The sequence below is a fragment of the Varanus komodoensis genome, unplaced genomic scaffold (genome assembly GCF_004798865.1).
Source record: "Varanus komodoensis strain SLA01 unplaced genomic scaffold, ASM479886v1 scaffold4, whole genome shotgun sequence".
NCBI classification, from domain to species: domain Eukaryota; kingdom Metazoa; phylum Chordata; class Lepidosauria; order Squamata; family Varanidae; genus Varanus; species Varanus komodoensis.
The window spans coordinates 6944109-6969621 of NW_025335941.1; the positions used below are offsets into that span (position 1 = coordinate 6944109).

Below are 25513 nucleotides of genomic sequence, written 5' to 3' on the forward strand. Positions count from 1 at the left end.
TAAAACCTGGGCAAGTTGAGTGAGCGAGTTACCACTAAAGCAGTAGCCTAGTGCTTTAAGACTCCACACCACCACCACCATCACCCAGCTGTCAGCTGGGTGGGGAAGTATGTTTAAATTGTGGAGTGTTGGGCTTGGGACAGGGCTTTCTCCTATCTTTCACCCTGTCCATTTATTGTTAGTTACCCTACATTCTGCTTATGAGTGTGTGTTTAATAAGTGTGTGTCTGATTTGGCCCATATTATGGCTCATAATAAATTGAAACACATGTGCTTTCCAGGAATAATAGGGCTAAAACATGGTAGGAGGTAATCACTGCTTCCAAAATGTTACACCTCTGTGAAATTGTTGTCCAAAGTTGTACCTGAGCATCTTGGAAAAGCATGTTGCACTTTTTATAGTCCACAATGAGATTAAAATATTGCTATTTATAAGCCTAAGCATTTTTCCTGCTCTTACGTTCTTAACTATGGTCCATCAATCCATCAATTCAAATGCAATCAATTGGAGGGGAGGACTCTTGAAATGAAAACAATTCAGTTCTCTGTAATTTCAATGATGTGGATAGTTTATTCTTATTCTTTATACGAGAGTCAATTTGTTGCACTGATGGGGAAATTGAAACTTAAAAATAGAAAGAGTGTTAAGCAAGTCAGACTGACAGGCCTGGAGCCAACTAGGTTGTATGTGAAAGCTGGAGCAGGAAACGGCATCAAGGCAAGATATAATTTTGATATGAGGTTTAGCATAAGAGAAACAGGTTCCAAAAAGAAATGGGACCATGTGGCACAAATGTCTGCAGAGGAAGATAAACGGAAGGAAAAATCTAGAATCAGATCTAGAAAAGTTCAGATAGTATGGCAAGTTCATGAAGAGACCCTGGTCCAGACATGCATTTGTTGCAGCACCTGCTGGGCCCCCAATTACCACCCTTTTCCTGATAGGGCTGTAGACTGTCTGGAGCCAATCAGGGCAGAGCAGGGAACAGATGTGGCACAGATGAAAAAGTGCAGGGTTCGGCTGGATTTGATCCCAGTGGGACACTGATATCTAATACAAAGGCAATAGAGTAGGACTAGTAAGTGCATACGTCCATAAAACATATGAATATATTATGTTTTGTTCTGAGAAAAATGTTAGCTGCCTTGAAAAAGCAACCAGCCAATAATGCGTTTTTCCTATCTTGCTTATTTTTTAGGTTTGCTGAGTTCTTGTTTACTGAAGAATTTAAAGCTGGTTCCAGGGCATTGGAAAATGTTTACAGTCTGTTTGAAGGTTTCTCAGGGACAATGTGTTTCCTGGTTGACTTGCTACAACCTAACCAGGCTGAGTTCCCCCTCTTCAGTGTCTTTGTGTGAAATGGAACATGCTCCAATGCCATGCCAGGACAGTTCAGTATAAAGGAAGTCTATATCTAAAGAAAACATCCATTGCAGTGTTACCACTAATGAGGTAGCCTTATATATTCTTGGGGTGGGAGAGAGAGAAGCACGTGAAAGCCATATATATATGCAGACACATGCGTGCAGATGTGCACGCATGCACACCCACACGCACACATATATGCTGAGGCTTAGGAAAAGGAGAGTGTAGCTTCAAACAGTAACTAACAGTTTTAAACAAAGCTCTGTATTTATTCAAAACTGAAAAGAAAAAAAGAATTCATATGAGTGAAGAAAAATTTACATGTCTGTTTCATAATAATAAGCAGCTTGTTGAAGTGGCAACATGGATATTTGAATTTTAGGAATGTGCAAGTGGAGAACAAAAAAATAACTGAATTAATACACCGTCCTGTACATGTTTGTACCCTAGCTGGAGAATGCTGAAAGTTGGACTTTTTCCTGTATAAACATGCATAGGATTGCCATCACTAGCTAAAAAGCACAATCACCCTGCTAAACTTTGGTGGGGAGGCAGGCAATACAAATTTGGAATGTCAAATTTGTAGGTATTTATTGTTCTATATTTATTCTGTCTGTATGTATTGCTATGCATGCATATATTTAACACTGACAGAAACAAAGCATCCTGGTTCTCAAGGTGTGAGATGGAGATTAATCATCATTATTTCCTTGACTTCCCCAGAAAAGATCCAAGCAATTTACACAAAGCAAAATATCTTCCTTACCCCCTACTGATAGTTCTGCTTGTCTTCAGGGCTCAATAAGGCAGAGTTCTCAAACTTCTAATAATGGATTGGCAAATATTAAAGTATTTCCAGGTGCACAATACACAGGAGTAAATGCCAAAGAATACCTGAGAAATGTCACCATGCTGGTTTGCCTTCTTTTGAATCCTCCCCTGTAGGAAATATTTAACATGACTGCATGCTTCTTCAGAGGTAAGCCACTGATTTCAGTGGAACTTGCTTCCTAATAAGCACTTATTGTATTGCAGCCTTAATTTTGGGGAACCTAGTATAATGAAATATGGGTACCATTATTTGATTTGTGATACATATCATTCTCAACACTATAACATGTAAAGTACAATGTAAACAAGAAGTGAGTTTGACCTGTGAACCAAGTGAAGAATAAAGGCATCTTCCTGAGCTCTTTATAAAACTAATCTTGCAAAGAAGAATACAAAACACATGCACACAAGAACCAGCTCAGTAAGTGGAGCATTGGGAGTGTGGAAAATCAGTTATGTTTCCTGCATTATGTAAGATAATAAAATAAGCATCTCAACACAGTGACAGTGATAAAAAGCTACTATCAATACATAATATTTATTGCAGTCTCTAACACAACAGTAATGATTTTATTGCTAAAATCAAATGGTAAAGACCTGTATATACACTTTAAAAACAAGCACTGTCTTACTTTCTAAAAAGCCACCAAGGCTGTGCACAGTAGTATAAAACAATAAAGCTTATTAAATACAGGGATCCTAATAGCTAGCAGGAGAACTTGTGCTAAGATAAAGGCCTTTTTCTGGTTAACAAGTTAATGCTTTTCCTGTAAGCAACTCCAAGAACTGTATAATTATTCTAACAAAGATTTGTGGCCTCATCTGGAAACTGCTTTAGCTTGACTGGATCTTTTCCTTCCTTCTTCTCTCTTTCCTTCTACTTAAGTCAATTTGTTAAAGCACACCACTCTGATTTCAAAATAGCCTTAGAGTGTTTTGATGATACGACAGTTGTGTATGTCTCGTAAAATGTAAAACAAACTGTAGTTACAGGTTTGTCAAAGCACTGTGGTTATGATCCTTCTCCGTTGCAATATCCAAACATCAAGGACTCTTCACAGGGCTTAACAAAGTTTATGTCTCATCATCCCCACTGAGCAGCTGTTAAGACAATACAGTCCCTTTCAGTATAAGTGCTGTGCCAGCACAAAAAATAGCCATACCCTTTGGGTGCAGTTCTGCTTCTGTCGAAGCCAATAGCAAACTTATGGAGCTGTAGTCTAAAGCAACTAATTGCTTTTTCATATTACATCAAGAATGTAAGAGGAGCTATACTAGATCAAGCGAAGGACCCATCTAGGCCAGTATTCTGTTCACACAGTGACTGAGCAAATGCCTGTGGGAAGTCCACAGCAGGGAATGAATGCACTAGCACCCTCCCACCCATGCTCCAAAACCACTAGCAAACAGAAGCACATCAGCTCTGCTGCTGGAGACAATATGCAGCCATCAGGGCTCTCCCACACTGGAGACATTAAAGAGAACTCCATGTCCTTATGGGCCCCTTCCAACACTACTATTCTAAGATTCTGTTATCAGAACTAGCAGCTGTTGATAAACTTATCCTCCATTAATTTGTCTAATTCCCCATTTGAAGCCATCCAAATCATTGGCCATCACCACGTCTTGTGGCCACATATTCCATAGTTTCACTATGCACTGTCTGAAAAGCAGTTCCTTTTATTTGGCCTGAATCTCCCTCTGTTCAGCTTCATTGGTTCTATTATCTTGAGAGAAAGAAAGAGAAATGGCTCCCTAGCCAGTTCTCCCAAGCATGCCTAAATTTATACACTTCTATCATGCCTCTGTTTATTCGCCTTTTCCCTGTGTGATGTGTTGTAATATTTCCTCATAGCAGAGCTGTTGCAAGGTCATTTTGGTGGCCCTTTTCTGCACCTTTTCCAAATCCATACTATTCTTCATCAGAACTATACAGTGACCAGAATTACATAGTTTTCAAGTATGGTCACATATTAGATTCATATAAGAGTATAATGATATTGGCAGTTCTTTTTATCCTATTCTATCCATACGCAACAAGAAATTTGCCTTGTCACAGTAATTGAATACTTATATAACATTTTCATTGAACTAATTAGCACAACCCTAAAATCTCTTTCTTAGTCAGTCATCTGTGACTGGGACTCATCAGTACATTTGTGAAACGTGGATTATGTGCCACAACGTACCATTTTAATGCCCATTAACCCAGTTTGGAGACATCCATGTACCTTTTTACATCCCTCCTTTGCAACCCTACTCTCTGCTTTGTGTTGCTTAACTAGTTAACAGTTCATAAGAGAAGGGTTTCCTTATCCCATGACTGCTAACTTTGCTCAAGAGTCTATTGAGAGATATATTTAATGCCATGTCCTCATAACATATCAGAAAATTACATATAATGCATATACATAATGTACATGCTCTGTATATAATGCATATACTCTGTAAATTTAAGATGGTGATATGAGTTAAATTGAAGGGTTCCAACATAATAAAGCCTCATGCAGACATGAGTTTCCATTCTGCTCTCTAGGAGCTCCACACATGTGATAGGAAATGGCCATGAACACTTGGAAATGTGTTCATGTGGGCAGGTCCACTCTTGTGTGTTTTCTTTTGACTGATCCTCTCTTTCCATGCAATCTTGCCCACATAGTTAGAATATTTAGACATGTTTGCATACCCAAAGAAGCAAAGGCAAACTGCAAGATGCACAGACAGTTGACTTTGCTGTCCTCTTAGGCTTTGGTGTATAGCAGAGGCCAGTGTGATCCAGTGTTTGGAATAGTGAACATGAATGGAGGTCATTTTTAGAAAGATTCCATTTTATCCATTATTTCACTCTCTGACTTGAAGCAAATGCAGTCCTTCACTTGAAGTTACCTAATGTTACCTGATAATAACAAGAATGGCCTACCTCACAGAGCTGTTATGACAAGGCAGAGTATTATAAACCCTGGCTGTTCTGCAAGATAGCTACCATAATCCTATGCATGTTTATCTAGAAGTAAGCCTCACAGAGTTCCTTGGTACATACCTCCAGGTAAATATATACAGAATCACAGCCTGAATCATGGCCTGTGTTAGTCTGTTGCTGCAAAAACAAGAAAGTGTTTTGTGACACTTAAAAATTTGTCAAATGTGTTATGTCATAAGCTTTTGTGAACTAGTCCATAGAAGCTTATGCCATAATTCTTAAATGTCTGCAACATTCTTTGTTGTTTTAGCTTAAAGTATAGTAATAGCACATGGAGAATTTAGGATTTCATGTTCCATTAGCAAATGCCATTACTTTCACCTTCTGTAGAACTCCTTGCTCTGAAGACACTGGGCCTCATGTGCAGGGAAATACCTCCCTGTTTCAGTAGTCTTAAATTTTTTCAAGGAACTCTATTCTCTCTCAGTGAAAACAAAAAGAGCAATTTTGCCAGCAGTTCTAATAAAAGCAAACTCAGCACATAAGAAGAGTCATGCGAGATCAAGCCCAGGGGTGATCCAGTCCAGCATTCTCTTCCTTTAGGGGCAACCAGCTGCCTACATTATCCCTTCAACAAGGTATGAGTAAAACAGTCCCCTTCTGCCCAAGTTCCTCATTGGCGGGTGTATGCAGGCATACCAGCTTTGTCACCAGAGGTATCACACAGCCATTAAGACTCATGGCCATTGACAGCCTCCTCCACCTCCACAAATGTGTCCAGTCCCCTTTTAAAGCCTTAATCGTATCATAATAGATATGCACATGCAACTACATATATTCTTTAGCCCTTTGGGCAGATGATCTAGCTTTGACAATTCATGGTCTTCATCCAACTTGTGAACAAAAATACCCAACACAAAAGAGAAGCATTATTTCTTAAAAATTCACCTTTACTTACAAAAGTATGTGTAAAGGAGTAGCCCAAGTTTACACTAATGGCTTTCTCATTATTGACAAAACACAGTAAATGGTTTGATAATATTTCCCAATAGAATATTGGGAACATTACAACATTATCCCATGTTGTAATAAATCCAGTCATAAAACACACTTCCTGGAGAGGCAGCCCTACTGGTTTCCATTGAGGCACATTACATATCCAAATCATTTATCCGACTTGCATTCTCCATGTGGGAAGAAATTCTTTTTATCCCTTTCCTTCCATCCTTGCAGAATCTCCTAAAATACTGCAGATTTTGTTTTGTAGATACAGCCACCCGGTGTCTTAAACAATGTGGAAACTGGTTTTCCTTATTGCAGATTTGTTTGCAGATTGTTTTTTCTTATTGCAAACTGTGTTCTGAAATAATGCCATGTCAAAGTATTAATAACATGCAAAACCTACCTAAATCTACAAAGGGGAAGCTCTTTTACAATTGGGCTCTCCAACATGGTATAGTTGTAGCATTTCCCCCTCTCTTCCAAATTAAGGGTGCAACCCTATACATGTTAAGACCAAAGGGTTCTGCAGCTTTCAGCATGTTCTAGCCAGCCAAGCTGTCTGACAAATGCTGGAAGTTATAAGATGTCTTTCTATCTTAATATGCACCTTGGAACATTTTTTTTAAACTGGGAGGCCAGTTTTCTGTAAGATGAACCAGTGCCATCTTTTTTAGGTTCAAAGAGTGGCTTTGTGTTTTAGAGATTGGAGTCTCACCCTGACTTGTAACTGGGTTTTTGAGCAAGTTACTTTTCATTTAGTTTTGCCAGTTTGCTTTTTGGGAAATTAATGTTTTGTAACCAGACATGCCTGCCATGCAGCCATTTTATAAACGGGCAAGCCCCACCAATGAAAATGCTGTTGCAGCACCCACATTTCTCAAAGCTTCAGACATGTCCACTGGTCCCAAATGATGAAGATCTCCATCTTACAAATTTAAGTGTGTGCGTGCTGATTTGGAATTCCTTCCATGTTGAATGCGACTGACTCCTAAGAAAGTGTATAGCATTGCAGCAGCCCAATTTAAGTCCTTAAATGTGATAGGGTGCTTATATGTGTAATTAAACAGATATTTCAGTAATGCATTTTTCCAGTTATGCTTTCTTTAAAAAGTCTACTGTTAATCTTTGCCATGTATTGTGTGCCTATTTATGATGCATATGTCTTGTGTACTAGTGTAATAGATTTCAACCTAAGTGGGCTATAAGCATTACTAAGATATTTCAACCAAACAGAATTGTAAAGAACAAATATCAAAGAACAGTCATTAGGTTATTGTTATTAATCTTTTTCTTAGAGCTGAGCTATTGCTTTAGTAGTGGATTTTAGTAGTACATTTTAGCTTTTTCTATAGCCTTGAACAATGTTGCGAGTTTGGTCTTAGCCTTGTTTATGTTCCCTGACCCTGGAATGTCACAAGTAGTTTGTGGAAGCTGCATAAACTTCTGAAACCCTTTGAGCTCCCCACATTTTGAGCTTGTGCGATGTAACTTGAAGAGCGGAATTGTCCATTCATTTACAAGAAGTTATTTCGGTATTCCTAGTCTCTGTATGAGCTCTTATTTCTCTGCCTGGGCAAGTGATCATCTCCATGCTGCACTGAATTCAGATTATTCACTACAGCATACAATAGTGGTGAGAGACTTGGGAAATCTGGGTTCTAGTCCCTATTTGGCCATGAAGCTCACTGGGCCAGCCACTGCCTCTCAGCCTAAGCTACCTCACAGGGTTGTTGTTGTGAGGATAAAATGGAGAGGAAGAGAATTTTATAAGCCACCTCGGCTTCCTTGCAAGAGGAAGAAAGTAGGCTTTAATCAATTAATTATTTAATTAATAATATTAATTAAAAAGAATCCACAGAACATATGTGCAGTTCAACAACACTGAACATCTCTTGGGACAATCACAAGTAGTCAAGTAAATGAGGCCAAAAATACATGTTTTAAAATATATAATTGAAGATGGATGCAAGATCATTCTTAGGAATCTTTTCATACATTTAACTGTCCTTTATTAAAGGGAGTTTGCAGTATTATGCTTCACACATACTGAATTCAAGTAGCAGGCTTACCACAGTGTCTATGACAGTGCATGTATTTCCCAGGTTCCTGACACAGAGGAAGGAAAATACCATAGTCACGATCTGTTGGAATCTCAACATGAATATTTCTATACAGGAACAAATAAGGGTGTATGAGGAGGCATACCATTTCCTGTGTTAGTCCACTATCAGAAACCATGATACTGACCAGCTTTCACAGATACATGATTGTGCAAGTAGGAATGCAAGGGTGTAACATACTTTAGGACAATACATTTATAGTGCAGCCCTTTGCATGTTTACTCAGAAGCGAATTCCTCTGAGCTCAGTGAGATGTATTTCCAAGTAAGTGGCACAGAATTGCTGCCTTACAGCACAATCTTTGGCAGGTTTACTTAGAAGTATATCCCTCTAAGGTCAGTATGCTTGGGACTGTAGCTTAAAAAGTAACAAGCCAAATCCTATACTAAGAGAAAAATATGCATAATGCGAAGCCATTAGCTAGCAATACTCAGGGCCCGTGACACAATACACCATTCAAGGGACGTGAGTTGGTATATTCCAACTAAGCACAGATTTTGATTCATTACATGACTATTTATACCCTGAATACTGCATTTATGCGCTAAATAGCCTTGACAAATGTAAACATTAATCATAAAAGACTGTCATCATCATCACTGTATAGATGAAGAATTTGCGTTCATACTAAATTTGCTAACAGTTGTATCTACTGCTATTAATCTATATGTTTCTCTTAACTCTATAGTTTCCTTATGATAAAATGTTCTATTCGTATGACTGTTTACACACCATAGACAAGATGTAGCTACATTATTTCAAGACAACCTTTATTACATTTCTCATTGTAGTATGTCAGAGTGTATTATTTTAGCTGTCATGTGCTTAATCTTGTAATATTTTGTAATATTGTAAACATACACACATAACAACAGCTCTTTAGATAAGAGTTGGTAGTTTCTGGGTCTAACATAGGCCCTGTTTTTCACATACCAATTCTGATAGAACTTGATCATCCATTAGATGCAACTACACTGATGTAATATAAGAAATCATGTGATAGAACTAAAACTCATTTTGCAAGGCAATGCGCTGCTTGCTAGTCAAACATATTTTATAAAGCTGTATTCCAAACAATATTATCTAATGCTGGACCAAAAATATTTTCTGTACTATGACTATATAATACAACAGAAAATATTTTTTCAAATTCTTAAGTTTTATGCAGAAGGAAACTAATTTCAGACAATAGGTTTCATGTTTAATCTTTCTTGTTATGCTGGATGAAAAGAAAGGAATATAGTAGTTCAATTCCACATTTGGGGCTGTTTCTGGTAGGGTCTGCTGCAAGAAGCTCCAGTGACTTTGCCTTCCTATTATCAACAAATCACCAACCCAGCTTAGTGCTGAATGATGAAAGGCCAGAGACCACTTCCTTGAATGCAAACACACACTGCTATTCTTTGATTTCTGAACACTCTGGAGAATCAGAATCGCATGTTATGCATAGAAATGTTGCTGTGGTCTGCAGTGGATGTAGAATCTTACCCCACATCTCTCTGAAGACAGAAGAACTCTTACTGACATTAGTCCATAGGGTGTCAGAGCCCCAGTTTGATAGCAGTATACACAAGTTTTGCTTAGAGTAATATGTATATAAGAGTCAGCAAAGTACAGGAAGAACTATTTTGTGTTGCTGTTGCATACCCTCTGATGGTAACCTCTGTTCATTCGTTTTTGCATTTGGTATTCACAAATAAGGAACTTTGGTATCCTCAGCTTTGCTATCTGCTCACTCCCATCAAATGGATAGTCTCTTTAGAATCAACAGAATTTACTCTTACAGGATTGCACCTTAATTTAAATTAAAAACCCTTGCCTCTATAATGTTTTAAGCACTGTGATGTTTCCAAATGTGATTATTGTACTAGTTTTGTATTGTAAATTAGAGACATATAAAATAAGGATTTTTTAAAGCTGTGATCAAAATACTAGCTTAGCAATGACAGAAGAATTTCCCTTCTATCCATGTTATTTATGTAAAACCAGTGTGGTATCTTGCCTTAATTCCAATAAAGCATAACTGTATGTGCCGTGGCCTTTTTATATTTATTGAACAATGGCATAGTGAGACATAATGCCAGACTAAGGCGCAGTATTATGTGCATAAACATCTGCCTCACACACTATCCCTGCCCTTTGGTACAGCCTTGAGAAGGCAAGCAAATGATTTTGCTTCTGTTTCCAGTTTGAATGTGTGAACCCTAAACTGTGGTATATGAAAATAAGCCACTCTCAGAAGCTACTCTCTAAGTAGACCACAGTTAAGACTCAGTGTGTACATAATAAACTGAGCTTAGTGAAAGCTTCTGACCTAGCTCTCTTGGTTGAACCAGAAGTGAAGAAGTGAGGGGGTGCATATAAACCTGGAGTTTCTCAACCAGAACAGTGACTCTCAGATTGACCCTCAGTCACTTACACCCTTCACTCTGAATAGGTATATGCTCCATGGAATAACCTACATGCCAAGCAAGGCTCAGTAGTGGCAGGGGGTTGGTCTTGGAGATTCCTTCCAACTTTATGATTGCATATTTATTCTAAGTATGTTCTCATGGACATAACTCCTGAGAGAGTCTGCATAGGAACAGCCTTAGATTTATTTATTTTTTGATTTATATCCTGCCTTTTTCCTACGAAGGGCTCAAGGCAGCTAACATCTCCTCCTCCATCTTATCCCCACAACAACAACCCTGTGAAGTAGATTGGGCTGACAGTCTGTGACTGGTCCAAAGTCACCCAGTTGGCTCCATGGCTCAGCAGGGACTAGAACCCAGATTGCCTGAGTCCCAGTCCTATGCTCTTAACCACTACACCACACTGATTTAAATTACATTATTTGCTCAACATCCTAAATCTAGAATAAGTTCTACACACAGGTGTGAGTTCTGTGGCACATGAAATAGTAACCTAAATTTATTCTGATACTCATGTTGAAAAGGGAAATACCACTGTGCAATTTGATGGCATTTTTATGGCAATCCCTGGTATAAAAATTTTCAGTATCTGAAAACTGACAAGAATCTCATTCAAAAGTGTTAAAATGATGATGATAATGTGATAGGGATTGCCTCAAAATTTCCCATCATACTTCTTGTCTGTATTACTTAAGCACTAAACTACACATGACTAAGAGGAGTGTGAAACATTTTAAATAGCTATGAAGAATCAACAGACATAATTCTGATCATTCTGTTGGGGGTGAAATGAAGGGATGACACAAAGGGATCAATGCCCCTTCCTTTACAAGAAGTAAAATGTTTAGGGGATCATTGTTCAACTGTTTCATGTAATTAGCATGAGTGGAAAACATGCTTTTAAAATGTCAAGCTAACATTAATGTGTTTGATTTCTGATGGCAGCTTCACACATGCAAGAACACCAGATTAGAGAGAAGGAAAGCATGCACTGCACTCATGCTCAGAGCCTAATGGTGCAAACAGCAGACCCTCCTGTCGAGGTTTCTGGGACCTCTGTGAGCATGCAGAAAAATTCAGCAAGTGCAGGCTTTTTCCACCAGGAAAGCATAGGCGACTGACGCCTGCTGGATGCCTGCCTGTCAAGCCCATGAGGCCTTGAGGCAGGCAAGGGGGCGGCCAGGTCAAGGTGGCACAACAGCTAACGCACTGGTCGTTTTGCCAGTATCGGCTTTACATGGGGTGCAGCTGGGCTGCACTAACGCTAGGCTCAGCCCCCGGAATATCGTAAGTCTTCTGGACGAGTGGACCTCTGCTCCCGCACAGGCCAGCAGCGCGTCCTAATACACCTGGGTCTAAGGGCGTTCGGCCAGCTGCCACGACCTCCCGCAGGCTGGAGGCCCGCAAGGGGCCCCCGCGCCCCCAGGGCCCACCACCCACTAAGCCCAGCCGCAGCAAGCGGCGAACCCCTTCGAGCGCCGCGCCCCGACGCGGCGTCGCGTGCAATTGGGCGGCCCGCGCCGCATCGTTCCCAGGCCTGCCCCCTAGCGGGCATCCCTGGCAGGCGCCGCCCGCCCAAGACCGCGGCGCTGGGGCGAGCAGAGATGGGCGTCTGGCGGCCGCGGCTCGCCGCGCCGGGGCAGCCGTCCCGCTCGCGCCTCGCGGCCCGCTGAGCAGCCGGCGGCTGGCCTTCTGGCGGCAGCCGGCACGCAGGGGCCATGAAATTCCCGGGCTCCGTCCTCATCTCGCTGTTCCTCTTCGTGGCCGAGACGGTGACCGCCCTGTACCTGAGCAGCACCTACCGCTCGGCGGGGGACCGCATCTGGCAGTCGCTGACGCTGCTCTTCGCCCTCCTGCCGTGCGTCCTGGTCCAGTTCAGCCTCGTCTTCATCCACCGCGACCTCAGCAGGGACAGGCCGCTCGTGCTGCTGCTGCACATCCTGCAGCTGGGACCCATTGTCAGGTGGGTGGGGCGGCGGCCGCGGCGCTGCAGCCCTCAGCCGGGCCAAGGGCTCGCGGGCGGGGGGGGGGGGGGGGCCCCCCCTTTTCAAACCAAAACCCCCCCCCCCCCGGGCCGGAAGCGCCCCGCCGCAGCAGAGCGCGAGGGCTCGGTCGCCTCGCGGAAGGCGGGGGGGGGGCTGGGGGAGCCCCCGCTCGTGCCCAGGTTCGATTCCCGCCATCGCCAGGCAGGGAGGGGGAGGGGGGACTCCTGGCCAAACTATCGGAGAGACCCTGCCAGTCAGTGTCGGCGACGCTGGGCTCGTGGGCCAGTGAACTGCTGCCGATGGATCCGCGTGGCTCAGGGAGGAACTGATTGAGGAAGGGAAAGAGCGTAGCTGCTGGGGTACAAAAGCAAAGCGCTGCAGGACGCGTTCACTTTTTAGATGCTAGAAATCCTTTGTCTCTCCTTCTTTGCATATGGTCCAGTACGCAGCTAAATTTCTGCTAGGAATGTCCTCCGTGATGTGGGTTCTCAGCACAGTTGCAGTTTTGCATGTGAACCTTAACCGTGGTGAAGGAGCGTGCCAGCCTTTGGAAAAAGGCAGGGCCATCTGAAGGGTGTGTTTTTGTAAACCAGGGACAGGGAACATGTGACTCTCCGGATGTTGTTGGACTGCATCTCCCATCATTCCTCACCATTATTTATGTGGAGGGCACACATCTGGAGATGGGCCACACGTTCTCAGCTGTAATGCTTGTCTGTAAGGAGGAACATCGTGAGAGCGGATCTGGAGAAAATAATGTATCTCTGTACCTCCGTTATTATTCACTTCTGGGGTTAGAACAAAATATCTGAACCAATAAACAAGATTGCATTTTAAAGTGAGAGGATGAAAAGTGAAGTGATAGTACTATGTACCCATTTACCTGAGGGTAACTCTCGCCAAATACATTAGATCTCACTTCTGAGCAAAGATACAGTATTGTGCTGTGAGTTTCTTGTGGGTTGCCCCAATTACACATATTTGTTTAACATAATTCTTTTATTTGCATCTAGAAGCTGTTGAAGACTTGCTGAGGCACTCTATTGTTTTTGTTACCATAATATTGCTAATGCTGTAGGCATCTCTTTGATTTTTATTTTTCAAATCATCCAACCAAATAATTTACAATTGCAGAGGAAATGTTACCAAGGACAGGTCTTGCAATTCCTTACTTTCAAGGCTCATAGATTTTTAGAACTCTGAGGTAAATACATTGCAACATCTTATCAGACAGGGAGCAATTTAAGCAAAAATCTAGCAAAATGTCAGGCAACATTAAGAGGGAAAAATTTTCATAGACTGATAGAACAATAGGGTCAGAAGGGGCCAAGAAGGCCATCAGGTCCAACCCCTGCTGGTGCAGGACACCAAGTCATACCATCCCATTCAGATGACTGTCCAGTTTTGCCTTGGATGTCTCTAGTATGGGAGAGCCCACAACCTCTCTTGGCAAATCGTTCCACTTCATCTCACTCTGACAGTCAGGAAGCTTTTCCTGGTGTCTAGCCTGAATCAGGTGAGCTGTAGTTTTTCTTTGTTCCATGTCCTACACTCAGGAATGAGTGAGAAGTCTTTTCCTTCCTCTTGGTGACAGCCTTTGAGGTACTTGGGACTGATTTCTTAAAAAGAGTGTTCTGAACCTTTGCAGTGTTGAAACTGGCTTCATCAGAGTCTGAAATGGTGCTGCATGATGGAAAATGAAGACTAGCTGAATGGCCAGTTTCACTGAAACTTCACGGACTGCCAGTTTGTTATCTGGGCCAATTAACAGTGTTGACATTGTTAGTCCTTAAAGCCCTAAACCAGGAGTAGGCAATTTGTGACCTTCCCAGTGCCTGACCTGCAATTGCAATGGTCCCTCACCACTGCCTGTGCTGGCCAGCGATGATGGGAGGTGTAGGCCAAAACATCTGGAGGGCCACAAGTTGGCCACCCCAGCCCTGAACAGTCATGGTTGAGCACATCCTGGGCTTTAATTGCCCATACAGGCTCCCTTGAGAAGTTTGCCCAGCTTCTGGGGAGCATTCTCTGAGACAATCTCAGTTGGAGGGGAGTGAAAGAAGGGGCCTTTTCCATCACAGCACCAAGAATATGTCCTGTTCTTCCTGGACAGGTTCTGCTGGACCTGTTGTTGCTTGTCCATCTTGGTATCCACAAAACATGAGCTCACGGGTGTCCATGTGTAATGATGAATACAGGGACTTCTCTACATGAGGAGTTTAACTTGCTGCTGTACGGAGGCTCTTCCATTTTCACTCAGGAGTCAAAATGCATCTGTGGTGACTTTTCCTAGGGGCTTATGTTGTTTGTGTTTCTGTATATTCCATTAACCAACCACAAGGTAGCACTGCAGCACAACTGTTGTATAGTTAATAGCTAGTCTTTTCAGGATACTTTTGTTCTGTTTTGTTGTGATTTAAAATTTAATGTTGTCCTTGTTCTAAGAAAACCTGCACAAACAGCTGAAAAACTCAGAAGAAGCTCTGGAGAAAAATTGTGGGAAGGCCTCCTAAATTTTCATGTGTTAGGGATCACAGGTGCATAATCAATGGCTTGTATCAATGACTTGTATAGGGAAGCCCTAGGACTGAAAGTACCTTTACCAGATGTGTGGCATATACACTACAAATATAAATGCTGTTTCTCAACAACTTGAGGAGAAACATGGAGGGAGACAGCTGGATCTGCCATTCAAGACCAAGACTGCACCCATAGGTTGGATCCGATTTTAGCCATACTCAGCTATTGCAATCTACAGAGTTAAGTTTGTCTGAGTTAAGTTCTATTGATTATGTCTATGCTAAATGCAACTAAATCTTGAATACAGACCTTTATTTTTTTGGGCACTAACCCTAAAATGCATACACAGGCTTGCTTAGAATACCCACTAAGCCCAGGGGTGGGCAACTGGCATACAACTCCCACCAGCCCTAATGAAATCAGATGATAACCTTAGGCAAGCGATTCTCTCTCAGCTCAACCCATTCCTCCTGTATCTGCCATATGGGCATAATAAGGGTCAAATTCCCCATCCACATCACAGCTGATTTTCCTTTCACAATTAAAGAACTTCTAGAGGAGTGGTTGTCTAAGTCTGTTGCAGCAAAAACAATGCAGACTTTGAAGTCATTTATAATGGTGTAAGCTTGCACCAGCTAGCAAAAAAAGATGGTGAAAAAGCAATTTGAAGTGGAAAAGGGTTACCTGTTTTTGCAGCCGTTCCTGACTGAAGCCTCCTAAGGCTCTCTTTCATCAGGGATGGAGAAACTGTGGCTTCCAGATGTTTGAGTCTAGCTACCATCACCTGCCACAGGTGTGCAGCTCAATAATACCTTCTAAGAATATCTTTTAGGATTGCTGAGATAATATGGAGACCTTATATATGCCGTGGGAGAGTAAACATGCCTGGCTTCCTATTGGCTATATAGGAAATATATGATGAACAGTAGTCCTATGTGGTCCTTCTACAGTGCAAAAGATAAGAAGAAAATAAGAACTGGGAGTATGCCTAGGCCTGGCCTCGCACAATGCATAGGGGGTCCCCCATCACTGAGTGTTATCTTAGCTGCATTTAGAAAAGTTAACCACTATGTAATCAGAGACAACATTTAAAACCATTCTGAGCTTCTAGCAGAACTTGACAGCTTCTTTGGTTTTTGTTTCCCCCCTTCAGGTGTGTGGAAGTCTTTTGCATTTACTTTCATGCAGGCAGAGTGGAAGAGCCTTATGTCAGCATCACCAAGAAGAGGCAGATGCCCAAAGATGGACATTCAGAAGAGGTTGAGAAGGAAGTGGGCCAGGCAGAGGGCAAGCTCTTCACCCACCGCTCTGCATTTAGCCGGGCATCAGTGATCCAGGCTTTCTTAGGCTCCGCACCACAATTGACTCTTCAGCTGTACATATGTGTCTTGCAGCAGGAGATCACGGCAACTAGAAGTATGTTTATTTTTTACTATTTCGGTTTTTCAGTGGAGAGCAGAGGAAAGAAGCAGCTAAATTTTCTTCTTAGAAGCCTATCAAATGTGGCTGGGGAGTTTTGGGGTGAGGAAGAGAGGAGCATATCCTGGCAGAGCCTGAGAGGTGTCCCTCTTAGCCAAAACCAGTTGTCTAAATGCTTTGCACAGCAAGAGGAATGTGAAGGCAGCCTTCACCGTTGCACCTTTTCTGCCCTGTGTAGGATGCCCATAATCCTCCAGTTTGGAGGGATGCAGACATCCTGGCTGGCTTGCACCCCTTATTTATAATTACTGTATTTTTCTTCTTCCAGGGTAAGGTGCTTGTGGGATTTCTGTAACAGGTGCCAAAATAACTTGGACAGCCTGCAGGACTAGGCACCTTCTCTTCAAGCAGGGACACCATTTGCCATCCTGATGCAGGAACCAAAATATTTGGGGCTGTCCCTGGTTATCAGGCCAGGATGCATTCCAGAAAAATCTCCTCTACAGGAGGATCAGGCACAAGTTTGGCCCTGCTGCTTCTTCATAGGATCAGTCTCCTCTTCCCTGCCTCCAGAGAAGGCTGTAACCCCATGTTGGTTCATTACTGGAAATTAATGGATAGGAGATTAGCCATAGATGCATTGGGAGTAACTGAGAGATGGGGAGCAAGTTATCAAAAAGGACAGACTGTAATCCAAAATTCAGGAGAGTACCCAAACCCAAAATTAGCAAAGGAGTGACAAGGAAAACATTGAAGCAAGCGGCTCTTTTTAGTTCCACACACACCCCCAATGAGAATCTGGGCCTGAGAGAGGAAGGGTGCTGCTGAATTGTATAGGCTTGATGAGACTCTCAGGGTCATCCTAAGGAAACAGGACTGTGAGTGAATTCTGGCAAACACTGGATTATTTTAACCCACACCCCAATGTAGTCATGAATTGAATTACTTTCTTTCCCCTTCAGAGGAAATCCAGCCTCCCTTTAATGCAGGAGTGAGGAACCCAATAGGGGGACAGGTAACCTCTCACCTTGCACTCCACAGGCTGAGTGCTAGTAGGGAGTATGTCCACCCCCATGTCATTTGCTTCCTGGAGGATGTACTGGGTAGATTACCCACCCAATTTGTCAGTCGGGATCTGGCTGTGCATTATGAAGCCATCCAGCTGCAGACACATGGCATCTTTTCAAGTGGGGAAAGAAGTCCTATAGCTAAAGTTGCAGCTCTCCCTGGCACCAGCTGGGCCTTTCCACCCATGTGGCCTGCAACTCTTTCTGATCACAGATGGGAAACCAGTGGGGATTCCTTTTGGAAATGTGCCTCAGAGGCCAAGTTCCACCTCCTGGCAGGATTCATGAAAGTCTGGTGGCCAGAGGGCCACCTCCACTCCCATTCCTGGTGCAACAGGAGGTGTTATCAGGATGGATCTGAATGTTTAAAATATTCTCTTGCAGGAATATTTGATGAGTTGCTACTAACAATGCTTCTCTTGTGTCACTGCACAAATATAACCATCAGCTAAGACTCAGTGGTTTCAATTATGTAGCTGAATTTGTGTACATTTTTTTACAATAGCAATTGTATACATTTGTATACATGGGCAACTTCTTGCCACACAATGTGAAAGTTCATTCAACAGAGTTGCCTGACAGCATATGGGGCTGCAAGATATACGTGCATGGAATCCAATTAGCAGGTTACTTGGGGTTTCTAAATTAACACCAGTGCTTTCAAACTCATGTCCAGTGATTGATTTAATGAAGGGAAAAATCCAAAAGTCTCATCAGTGTACGGTAAGGGCCACTAGTATGTCAGTGAAGATGACCTTCCAAGGGGTTAATCAACCGAACTTAACGAATGCTGCAGGCAAGTGGGTGGTTGCTAAGGACTAAATTGAAATAAATGGGAGAACAGAGCTACTTGATCGATCTTTTTCCCAGGGCAGTATAAATGGGTTGCATGCAATGGTTCAAATACATAGTGTGTGTGTGTAATTGACTTAGTCACTTCCCTCCTCTTTTTCTATTGTAAGGTTAAAGTGGAGAAATGTCCTGTGAGAAGATGCAGCAGCTCCACTCAATTGGAAACTCACATGCCCTGTTGGTATTGGGGTGGGGGGTGATTCTTCCTTCCCACGTTACTTAGGGAAGTTTGCACCTACAATTTCCATCAGCTGTAGCTGCCGTAGACAAGAGTGAAGGATGATCAAGCAGTGTAGCCAATGGAAAGGATGACTGGAGTTGCACACCTGAGTCAGGAAGTACTACAAGTTTCCTAGCCCTGATTTAGGTGCTCAGAAAAAAGAACTCCTCATGTACCATCACTCACTTCTGGGCACTTCCAGTACTGTGAAAAATGGATGTCTGATTCTGTCTCTACAAGACAACCAATTTGCCTGGAACATTTTCCAAAATTATTTGCTGTCCTAATTGTTGTTGATTGGCTGCATTTTGAAGGATGCACCAGCATGAAAAATTGCAGCATTCTTGAGCTTATCCCTTTCAACTGCTTTCTAAGTGATCAATTAGTATGATATTCTGTTTTTATTGTATTTAATGCATTATTTTATTGTTTAAATTGGGGTTTATTTATGATACTAAGCCACCTTGAGTGTTATTTTTCATGAAGTACAAATAAAATAAAGACCTAATCTTAGTATGTCATCTGAACCCAGTAGCTTGGCATGTGGGGGACTTGTGCTTAGGTCCCTGATGATGGTTCAAAGAGCATGATGAAGGCAGCAGTTTGGATCTGGTCAGTATCGGGATGGGTGACTGTGCAGGAAGCCTGGGTATGCAATCTCTACTTTTGTCATGGAACGAAACACATTTTAGGTGAATGACAAATAGGTGGGCCTGAGAGGTAGAGTGGAAAGACTGCCTGCCTTTGGGAAAGTCTCTGTGCAGCCTGTGAGCTGAGATGTACAGTGCTCATCTCATTCATTCTCATCCTAAGAGGAAGAGCAGCTTAATCCTGCAAGGGGGCCTTAGCTGTTTCAGCACAAACAGTAGCCGTCACCACCATGGACCAAAGTGGCTTCCTGTGCTTGTACAGGGGACCACGTCTTTTGCCCTTCCTTGGCTACAGATCGACAAGTGGGAGGGTGGGCAGGCTTGCATTGCAGCGTACCCCTCCAAGAGTACACATTTCCATTCCTCCTCCAATCCAACTCATCCTAACAGTCAGTCACCATTTCATAGCTCCTGAGTGTACCTGCTTTTCAGTGAGCTATTTTTGGGGTGTGTCTCCCCCCCCCCCCCCACAGAGGTTTTTCCCATGAGATTGTTTTTACATGTCTACAACCTTGAGACATTTCCAGGTGGGCTGATAACCTTCCTTTGGTGTGTGAATGGTGCCGTTTTGCCTATATAAGGAGGAGCATTCAGAGAGTTGTAGTCACAGTTGGTCCGCACAAGTTGGGGAATTGCAGTAAAGGTTGCAGTGTGAAGTTCTCCTGCTCAGAGTTGTAGGCACTCCATTCTGTTCTACCTCCCCTCCCGGTTTTTGTGTTCCCTTACCCTCCTACCCCAAGAACCACCATTTAGTGCCCACTGAGCAGGCTGAGGCCCCATTGGTTTAAAGGGTTTTTTGGGAGGGCAGGAAAAAAACTCTGTACAAGCACATATATTCTTTCAGATTCATGTGAAGTGGATAAACTGGTTCCCAGTCCCAGCTACATAAAAAAGTTTTATTTTCCAGTCACCTTTCTATGTCAAATCGTACTTGCAACAGTAGGAACATTGAAAATAACACTGTGTGAACCAGGAAGGGACCAACTCAGGGAATGATATATTTTCTTTATCTTAAAAAAAAAAAATCTGTGTGTCTCTTCTTCACTCCTTTCTTCTCTTCCATTCTCTTTCCCAGCCAGTGTTCAGTTGCTTTCCATTTCAACATTCCTTTCCATTTCTGAATTTCCTGGGTAGTAAGTACATTCAATCCACACAGGATTGAGGATTTTTGGAGGGGATTCTTTTCCTGAAGATTTTTTAAAGATGTGCAAATCCTGGGCTGACCCTGAGCCCGCTGATAGCTCCTCCTGTAGGTCAGTGGTATGTGGCACCTAAGCACAGGCTCTTGAAGACCTGAGATCAGAAGACTGAGTGGGTAACAATGCATAGTTTCCTTTGTTTGTTCCAGAGAGTGCTACTTGGTGCTTGCTCTTCATCCCTATGCTGAAAAAAGCGCTGACATGGCACAGGACCAGGCATGGGCAAATGTTCACCCGCCTTAAGAAAGCCACTTATCACCTGATACCAGTTTGCACTGAGACCATCAGTTGCACATGGAATGCAGTGACCCTCCTGTGGCCAGGAAAGGAGCGTGGCATTACTCACAGTGACTTGAACTGTAGAAGGCATTGACCTCTGCAGTTCCCAGACAACCTAAATGGGCTCAGTGCCTGTTAAAAGGGGACATTTATCTTGGCTCTTAAGAACAAACTCAAGGGTAAGAATTAGTAGTAGAGACAAAACCACATTTCTCATGGTCTCATGGACTCATGGACAAAACCACATTTCTGAGACCATTCTGGAAATTCTCAGGAATCTGGCAACTTTTCATTTTATAGATGAATAGGTAAGAACTAAACCAAGGATAAAAGTGCTTTAGATATTGCTTTTCACTTCTATATGTAAACATTCACTTTCCTCCCCACCGCAGTTTGTCTTTGATCAGATCTTTGTCTTTGATCACATAAACATAGTTCATATTTCTTTCCATTCATATTGCTGTTCATTGTTACAGAAATGCTTCATACGCATGCACAATTGTATGTATAAAAATGAATTACAATTGCTAAGGTGGAGGGCTTATGCTTTTTCTTAGTTCAGTAGCATAAATTAGGCTGGTTTGAGAGTTGTGGGTCCTCTGATTTTTCTGATCTCCTGATATATTCTTTCAGGTTCATGTGTGTAGCTAATTGCCAGGATTTAGTGAACTGGGGCAGACGCTTTAGCTGATAGTATGAAGTTGTTATTGACACTGCATTCAGAGAAGATTGTTTAGCGCAATGTGTTAAATTCCAAAGTCAGAGGATAAGCTCAGAGGAATGCAATGGAGAACAGGAAGAAGCATGGAGATATTTTTCTGCCAAGATATTTAGTCTTGAAAAATGTCTCCGGCAGGAGTCAGTGATAGACTTTTTCCAGCTTAAGCAGCATTCAGGTGATGATTTTGAGAGATTCTCAAGACCAATGCAGGTGTTTGCTTGCTCACAGGTAGGTGAAAGTTCAGTGTTCCTGGGTGCCCAGTTAGATGCTTGCAACCTGAACAAAAGGTCTGAAGAAGGCTTTGTAAGCACATGCTTACAGACTTACAGAGAGTCAACACTTGGCATTCTTGTAATGATTTCAGCTAGGCTGCTGAGTTGTGAATACTTTAGCATCCCTCCCATCAGGGTTTCTCCTGGTGCTGATGGGCTTGCTGCAAGTCCTGAAGTGGTGGGATGTCGTAGGCTCAGCTGATCTTGCCACCCTCCCATTCTGAGCATGATGATTTGGAGAGGCCTGCAATGGAGAGTAAAAGACTTGCTTGCATTTGAGTTCCTAAACCTATTTCTCAGCAAGTCTAGATAAAAAGGTTTAGACAAGTGGGCTTGGAAGAAACATTCTGGGGTGGCACTTTAGATAACACAAGCTGCCTGAGTTTTGTGCCCATGAGCTATTTTCATGCAAGGCACACTGTCCGTTTGATGCTCTCTGGACATTGCTGCTTGCAGAGTGCTCTGACTATGTTGTCTTTTCTCAGGTATCTTCATGGTCCTTTCTCTCCTGTCAATTGTCTATGGAGCACTGCGCTGCAACATCCTGGCCATTAAGATCAAGTATGATGATTACGATGTCAGTGTGAAACCTGCTGCCTACCTCTGCATCTTTCTCTGGAGAAGCTTTGAGATTGCAACCAGAGTGATTGTCCTTGTCCTCTTCAGTTCAGTCCTTCAGATCTGGACCCTTCCTGTAGTGCTTGTGAATTTCTTTGCTTTTTTCTTTCACCCATGGATTCTCTTCTGGCAAAGCAAATGTACTTTGCCAGAAAATATAGAGAAGGCATTGAGCAAAGTGGGCACCACCATTGTCTTATGCCTTCTCACTTTCCTGTATGCTGGTATCAATATGTTTTGCTGGTCAGCTGTGCAGCTCAAGCTTAACGATTCTGATTTAATTGACAAATCCCAAAACTGGTGCAGACTGGCTTTGTATTACATCCTGAGGTTCCTGGAGAATGCTTTTCTCTTGCTGATGTGGTATCTATACAAGACAGATGTCTACACATATGTATGCGCCCCAATGCTCTTCTTGCAGCTGCTGATTGGCTATTGCATAGCTGTCCTGTTTATGCTTGTGTTCTACCAGTTTTGCCACCCATGCAAAAAGCTTTTTTCATCCAATATTTCCGAAGGATTGGTGCTGTGTTTCAAATTATTTTGCTACATTTGCAAACCTCTTACATCTAGCACCTCTGTGGAAAAGGCAGACTTGAAATCCCCAGAGGATACTGAAAATGATACACAAGCCACTTATGAATCCCAGAATGGAAATGCCCATCACAGTGTTTCTTCCAATGCCTAGAGCAAGACACCACACGGGAAGGAGGTGCTACACAAAGCCACAGATCACTCCCTTCAAGAACTCTGGCTCATTTTGCTAATGAAGGGGGAATGCTTTGCTAGGCATGCACCTAGCAATGTTTCTGAACAGATGGTTGTATGTTTAAGCAACCCAGCAATTTGCAAGAGCGCAGGCCCTCCAGTTATCCCTCTGCTTATCATGATAGGAGGCACGTTGCCCTAACAAGCTGTTGCAAAGTTCAGCAAATTTAACGATAATTTGGAATGGCGGTTTAATGCAGATGACTTCCCTCCCAGACAGTGCATTTCACTGTGCACGAAAGGAAGGGCCACAAACTTTGTCCCAGAGAACTTCCCCCAAGTCATGAAACAAAAGACAATGTGATGACAAAATGGCAACCTATGGAGCTCCTTACTTCATACAAGGAACTAACCTGATGAGCAGCAAAGGGACTACATAGATCAGCAGAACAGGGAAGGAACAGGGAAGCACATCATGGGTTAGACTGTGCATCAATGTGCTATGTGCCCTGGACTTTCCCCACCCCTCATCCCCCCCAGCACCAAGGTTTTCTGTATTATGTATGATACAATCCCATCCTCGTTGTCTGGTTTGGAACTGGGGAAGTGGAGCAGTTTCTAAAGCCAGACTGCAATGGGCAACAAGAATGTAGTTGCTCAATTCAGGTGTTTACCACAACCCTACCCAACAGTCTTTTAAAGCCGTTACCCTTTTTCCCAAAAGGCAGCCCAAAGACTTTGGTTTTAGATTTGCTTTTTTTGTTGTACTTGATTGCCGTGATTGTGTTTCAGCTTTGTACAGTGTTAAGAAAGCTCTAGTGGATGGGTACAGGGGACATGCCATTTATTAGCAGTAGTTAAATAAGTGTAAAGTCATTGAAATTGAGTGTTAGCCATGTCTTAGGATCTATGCCTACTATTTTACATCAGTACATCCATCAAATCAAACAAAAATGAAAAAGAGAAGAGCATGAAAATCACAAGTTAGATTCCTAAAGCAGGGGTCATGGTGCCACGGTGGGTTGGAAGCCATGTTTTGGTAATATGATTCAAAGTCCAGTTATCTATGAAAGGCCATTAGATGGGCTTTGAACAAGTCGTCATCTTTAGCCGCTTACTACCTTTTGTATTTCCTTCTTCCTCCAAGTTGCTCAGTGGTGATTTACAGAGCAATCTTGTACATGTTTACTCAGAAGTAAGTGCTACTCTGGTCAGTGGGGTTTACTCCTAGGAGCCTTGGCCTCCTGTCACTCTACACAGTATATCAGAGAAACTGCTCATCTAGCAAGTTTTACAGATGGCTGGGGATATGAACTAGTTTCCCACACCCATTCCCAACACTTTAACCTACCTCTTAGGATTACTAGGAAGATAGATAAAGAATTGTAATGCATCTTAATATACTGAAACAATTCTAGAGAAAACAATTAACCATAATAAAGATCTGCTTTCTCTACCACAGTGCTGACCAATGTTTGCACCAGGCAGCTAAAAATTCATGCCATGCTTAGCTGGTGCAGGATGGAACCATCCCGCTGTGCCTCCACCTCTCATTGAAACATGCATAAACTGTTTCAGACTGGTGGGACCCACCTCAACCAAGTCTGCCTGCCCAGTTACAACCATGCGGAAGTCAAGACCAGCAAGCAAGCACCCTTGTACTTCAGCATGACCATTCTGTATGCCCTTTGATCTTTTTATATCAAGTACAATACTGTTATCTCATCTGTGCAATGTAGCCAACTTTTTTCCTAAAAATATTGTTCCAACGGAAATGATATTATTGTTTTATATCTGGTAGACTGACTCATTCCCAGAATAAAGTCACTTGTCTCTGGAGAGAAGATGTTGCATGTACATTTGTAATCCACCACGGCTAGAGTTTGCCCCATCTTTAGGCAGAGCGAAGTGGCTGCCTCGGATGGCAGATCCTAGGCGGTGGCAACTGGAAGCATGGCATCAGAGGCTGTGTGTCACACAATCTTTCCTTGAGTTGGTACAATGGTACATTTTGTCAGAAATTTCACCTCTATGTGGTCGACAAAACTGTAAATGGTCACCAAAACCGTGGTGGTGAGTGAAAGAAGCCGTGGGCTACAAGAGGAGGCCCAGAAGATGTAGGGGCCGCATCCCCTTGTCTTCCTTTAATAATAGCAACATAATATAATCCTAAGGGTAAGTCCTGTCATACTACTGGACTTAAGAAACCACTTTAGAAGCCTTTATAATTAAATGGGACAAAAATTAAATAATGAAAATAATTTAATATTGTATCTACAGTTGTACCCAGAATTGTCTGCTGTATTCACAGGTAGAGATGCAGAGAGGAAGGATTTCATTGGGTATATTC

At 42.5% G+C, this 25513-nt stretch overlaps 2 protein-coding genes across 3 annotated transcripts in view; both read left to right on the forward strand.

Annotated features, from left to right (window-relative positions):
- Positions 1-10272, forward strand: part of LANCL3 (LanC like 3) — a 38310-nt gene extending 28038 nt beyond the window's left edge. Inside the window, exon 5 of the mRNA XM_044441895.1 lies at positions 1200-10272. Within this exon, the coding sequence (XP_044297830.1) occupies positions 1200-1359 (160 nt within the window). The 3' untranslated portion in view covers positions 1360-10272. The remainder of the gene's footprint in view (positions 1-1199) is intronic.
- Positions 10273-12371: 2099 nt separating this feature from the next.
- XK (X-linked Kx blood group) lies at positions 12372-24926 on the forward strand. Of its 2 annotated transcripts, none has more exons than XM_044441893.1 (3): positions 12372-12616; positions 16312-16574; positions 22323-24926. In XM_044441893.1, the coding sequence occupies exons 1-3, from the start codon at positions 12372-12374 to the stop codon at positions 23141-23143; spliced, it is 1329 nt and encodes a 442-aa protein (XP_044297828.1). In that variant the 3' UTR covers positions 23144-24926. The 2 variants fall into 2 exon arrangements, with proteins under 2 accessions (XP_044297828.1, XP_044297829.1); XM_044441894.1 differs by lacking the exon at positions 22323-24926 and adding an exon at positions 18607-18681.
- Positions 24927-25513: the final 587 nt, after the last annotated feature.

Coding starts and splice junctions, on each gene's coding strand:
- XK (XM_044441893.1), top strand. CDS start 12,372: ATGAAATTCCCGGGCTCCGTCCTCATCTCGCTGTTCCTCTTCGTGGCC. Junction 12,617..16,311: donor CAGCTGGGACCCATTGTCAG/GTGGGTGGGGCG, acceptor TCCCCCCTTCAG/GTGTGTGGAAGTCTTTTGCA. Junction 16,575..22,322: donor GGAGATCACGGCAACTAGAA/GTATGTTTATTT, acceptor GTCTTTTCTCAG/GTATCTTCATGGTCCTTTCT.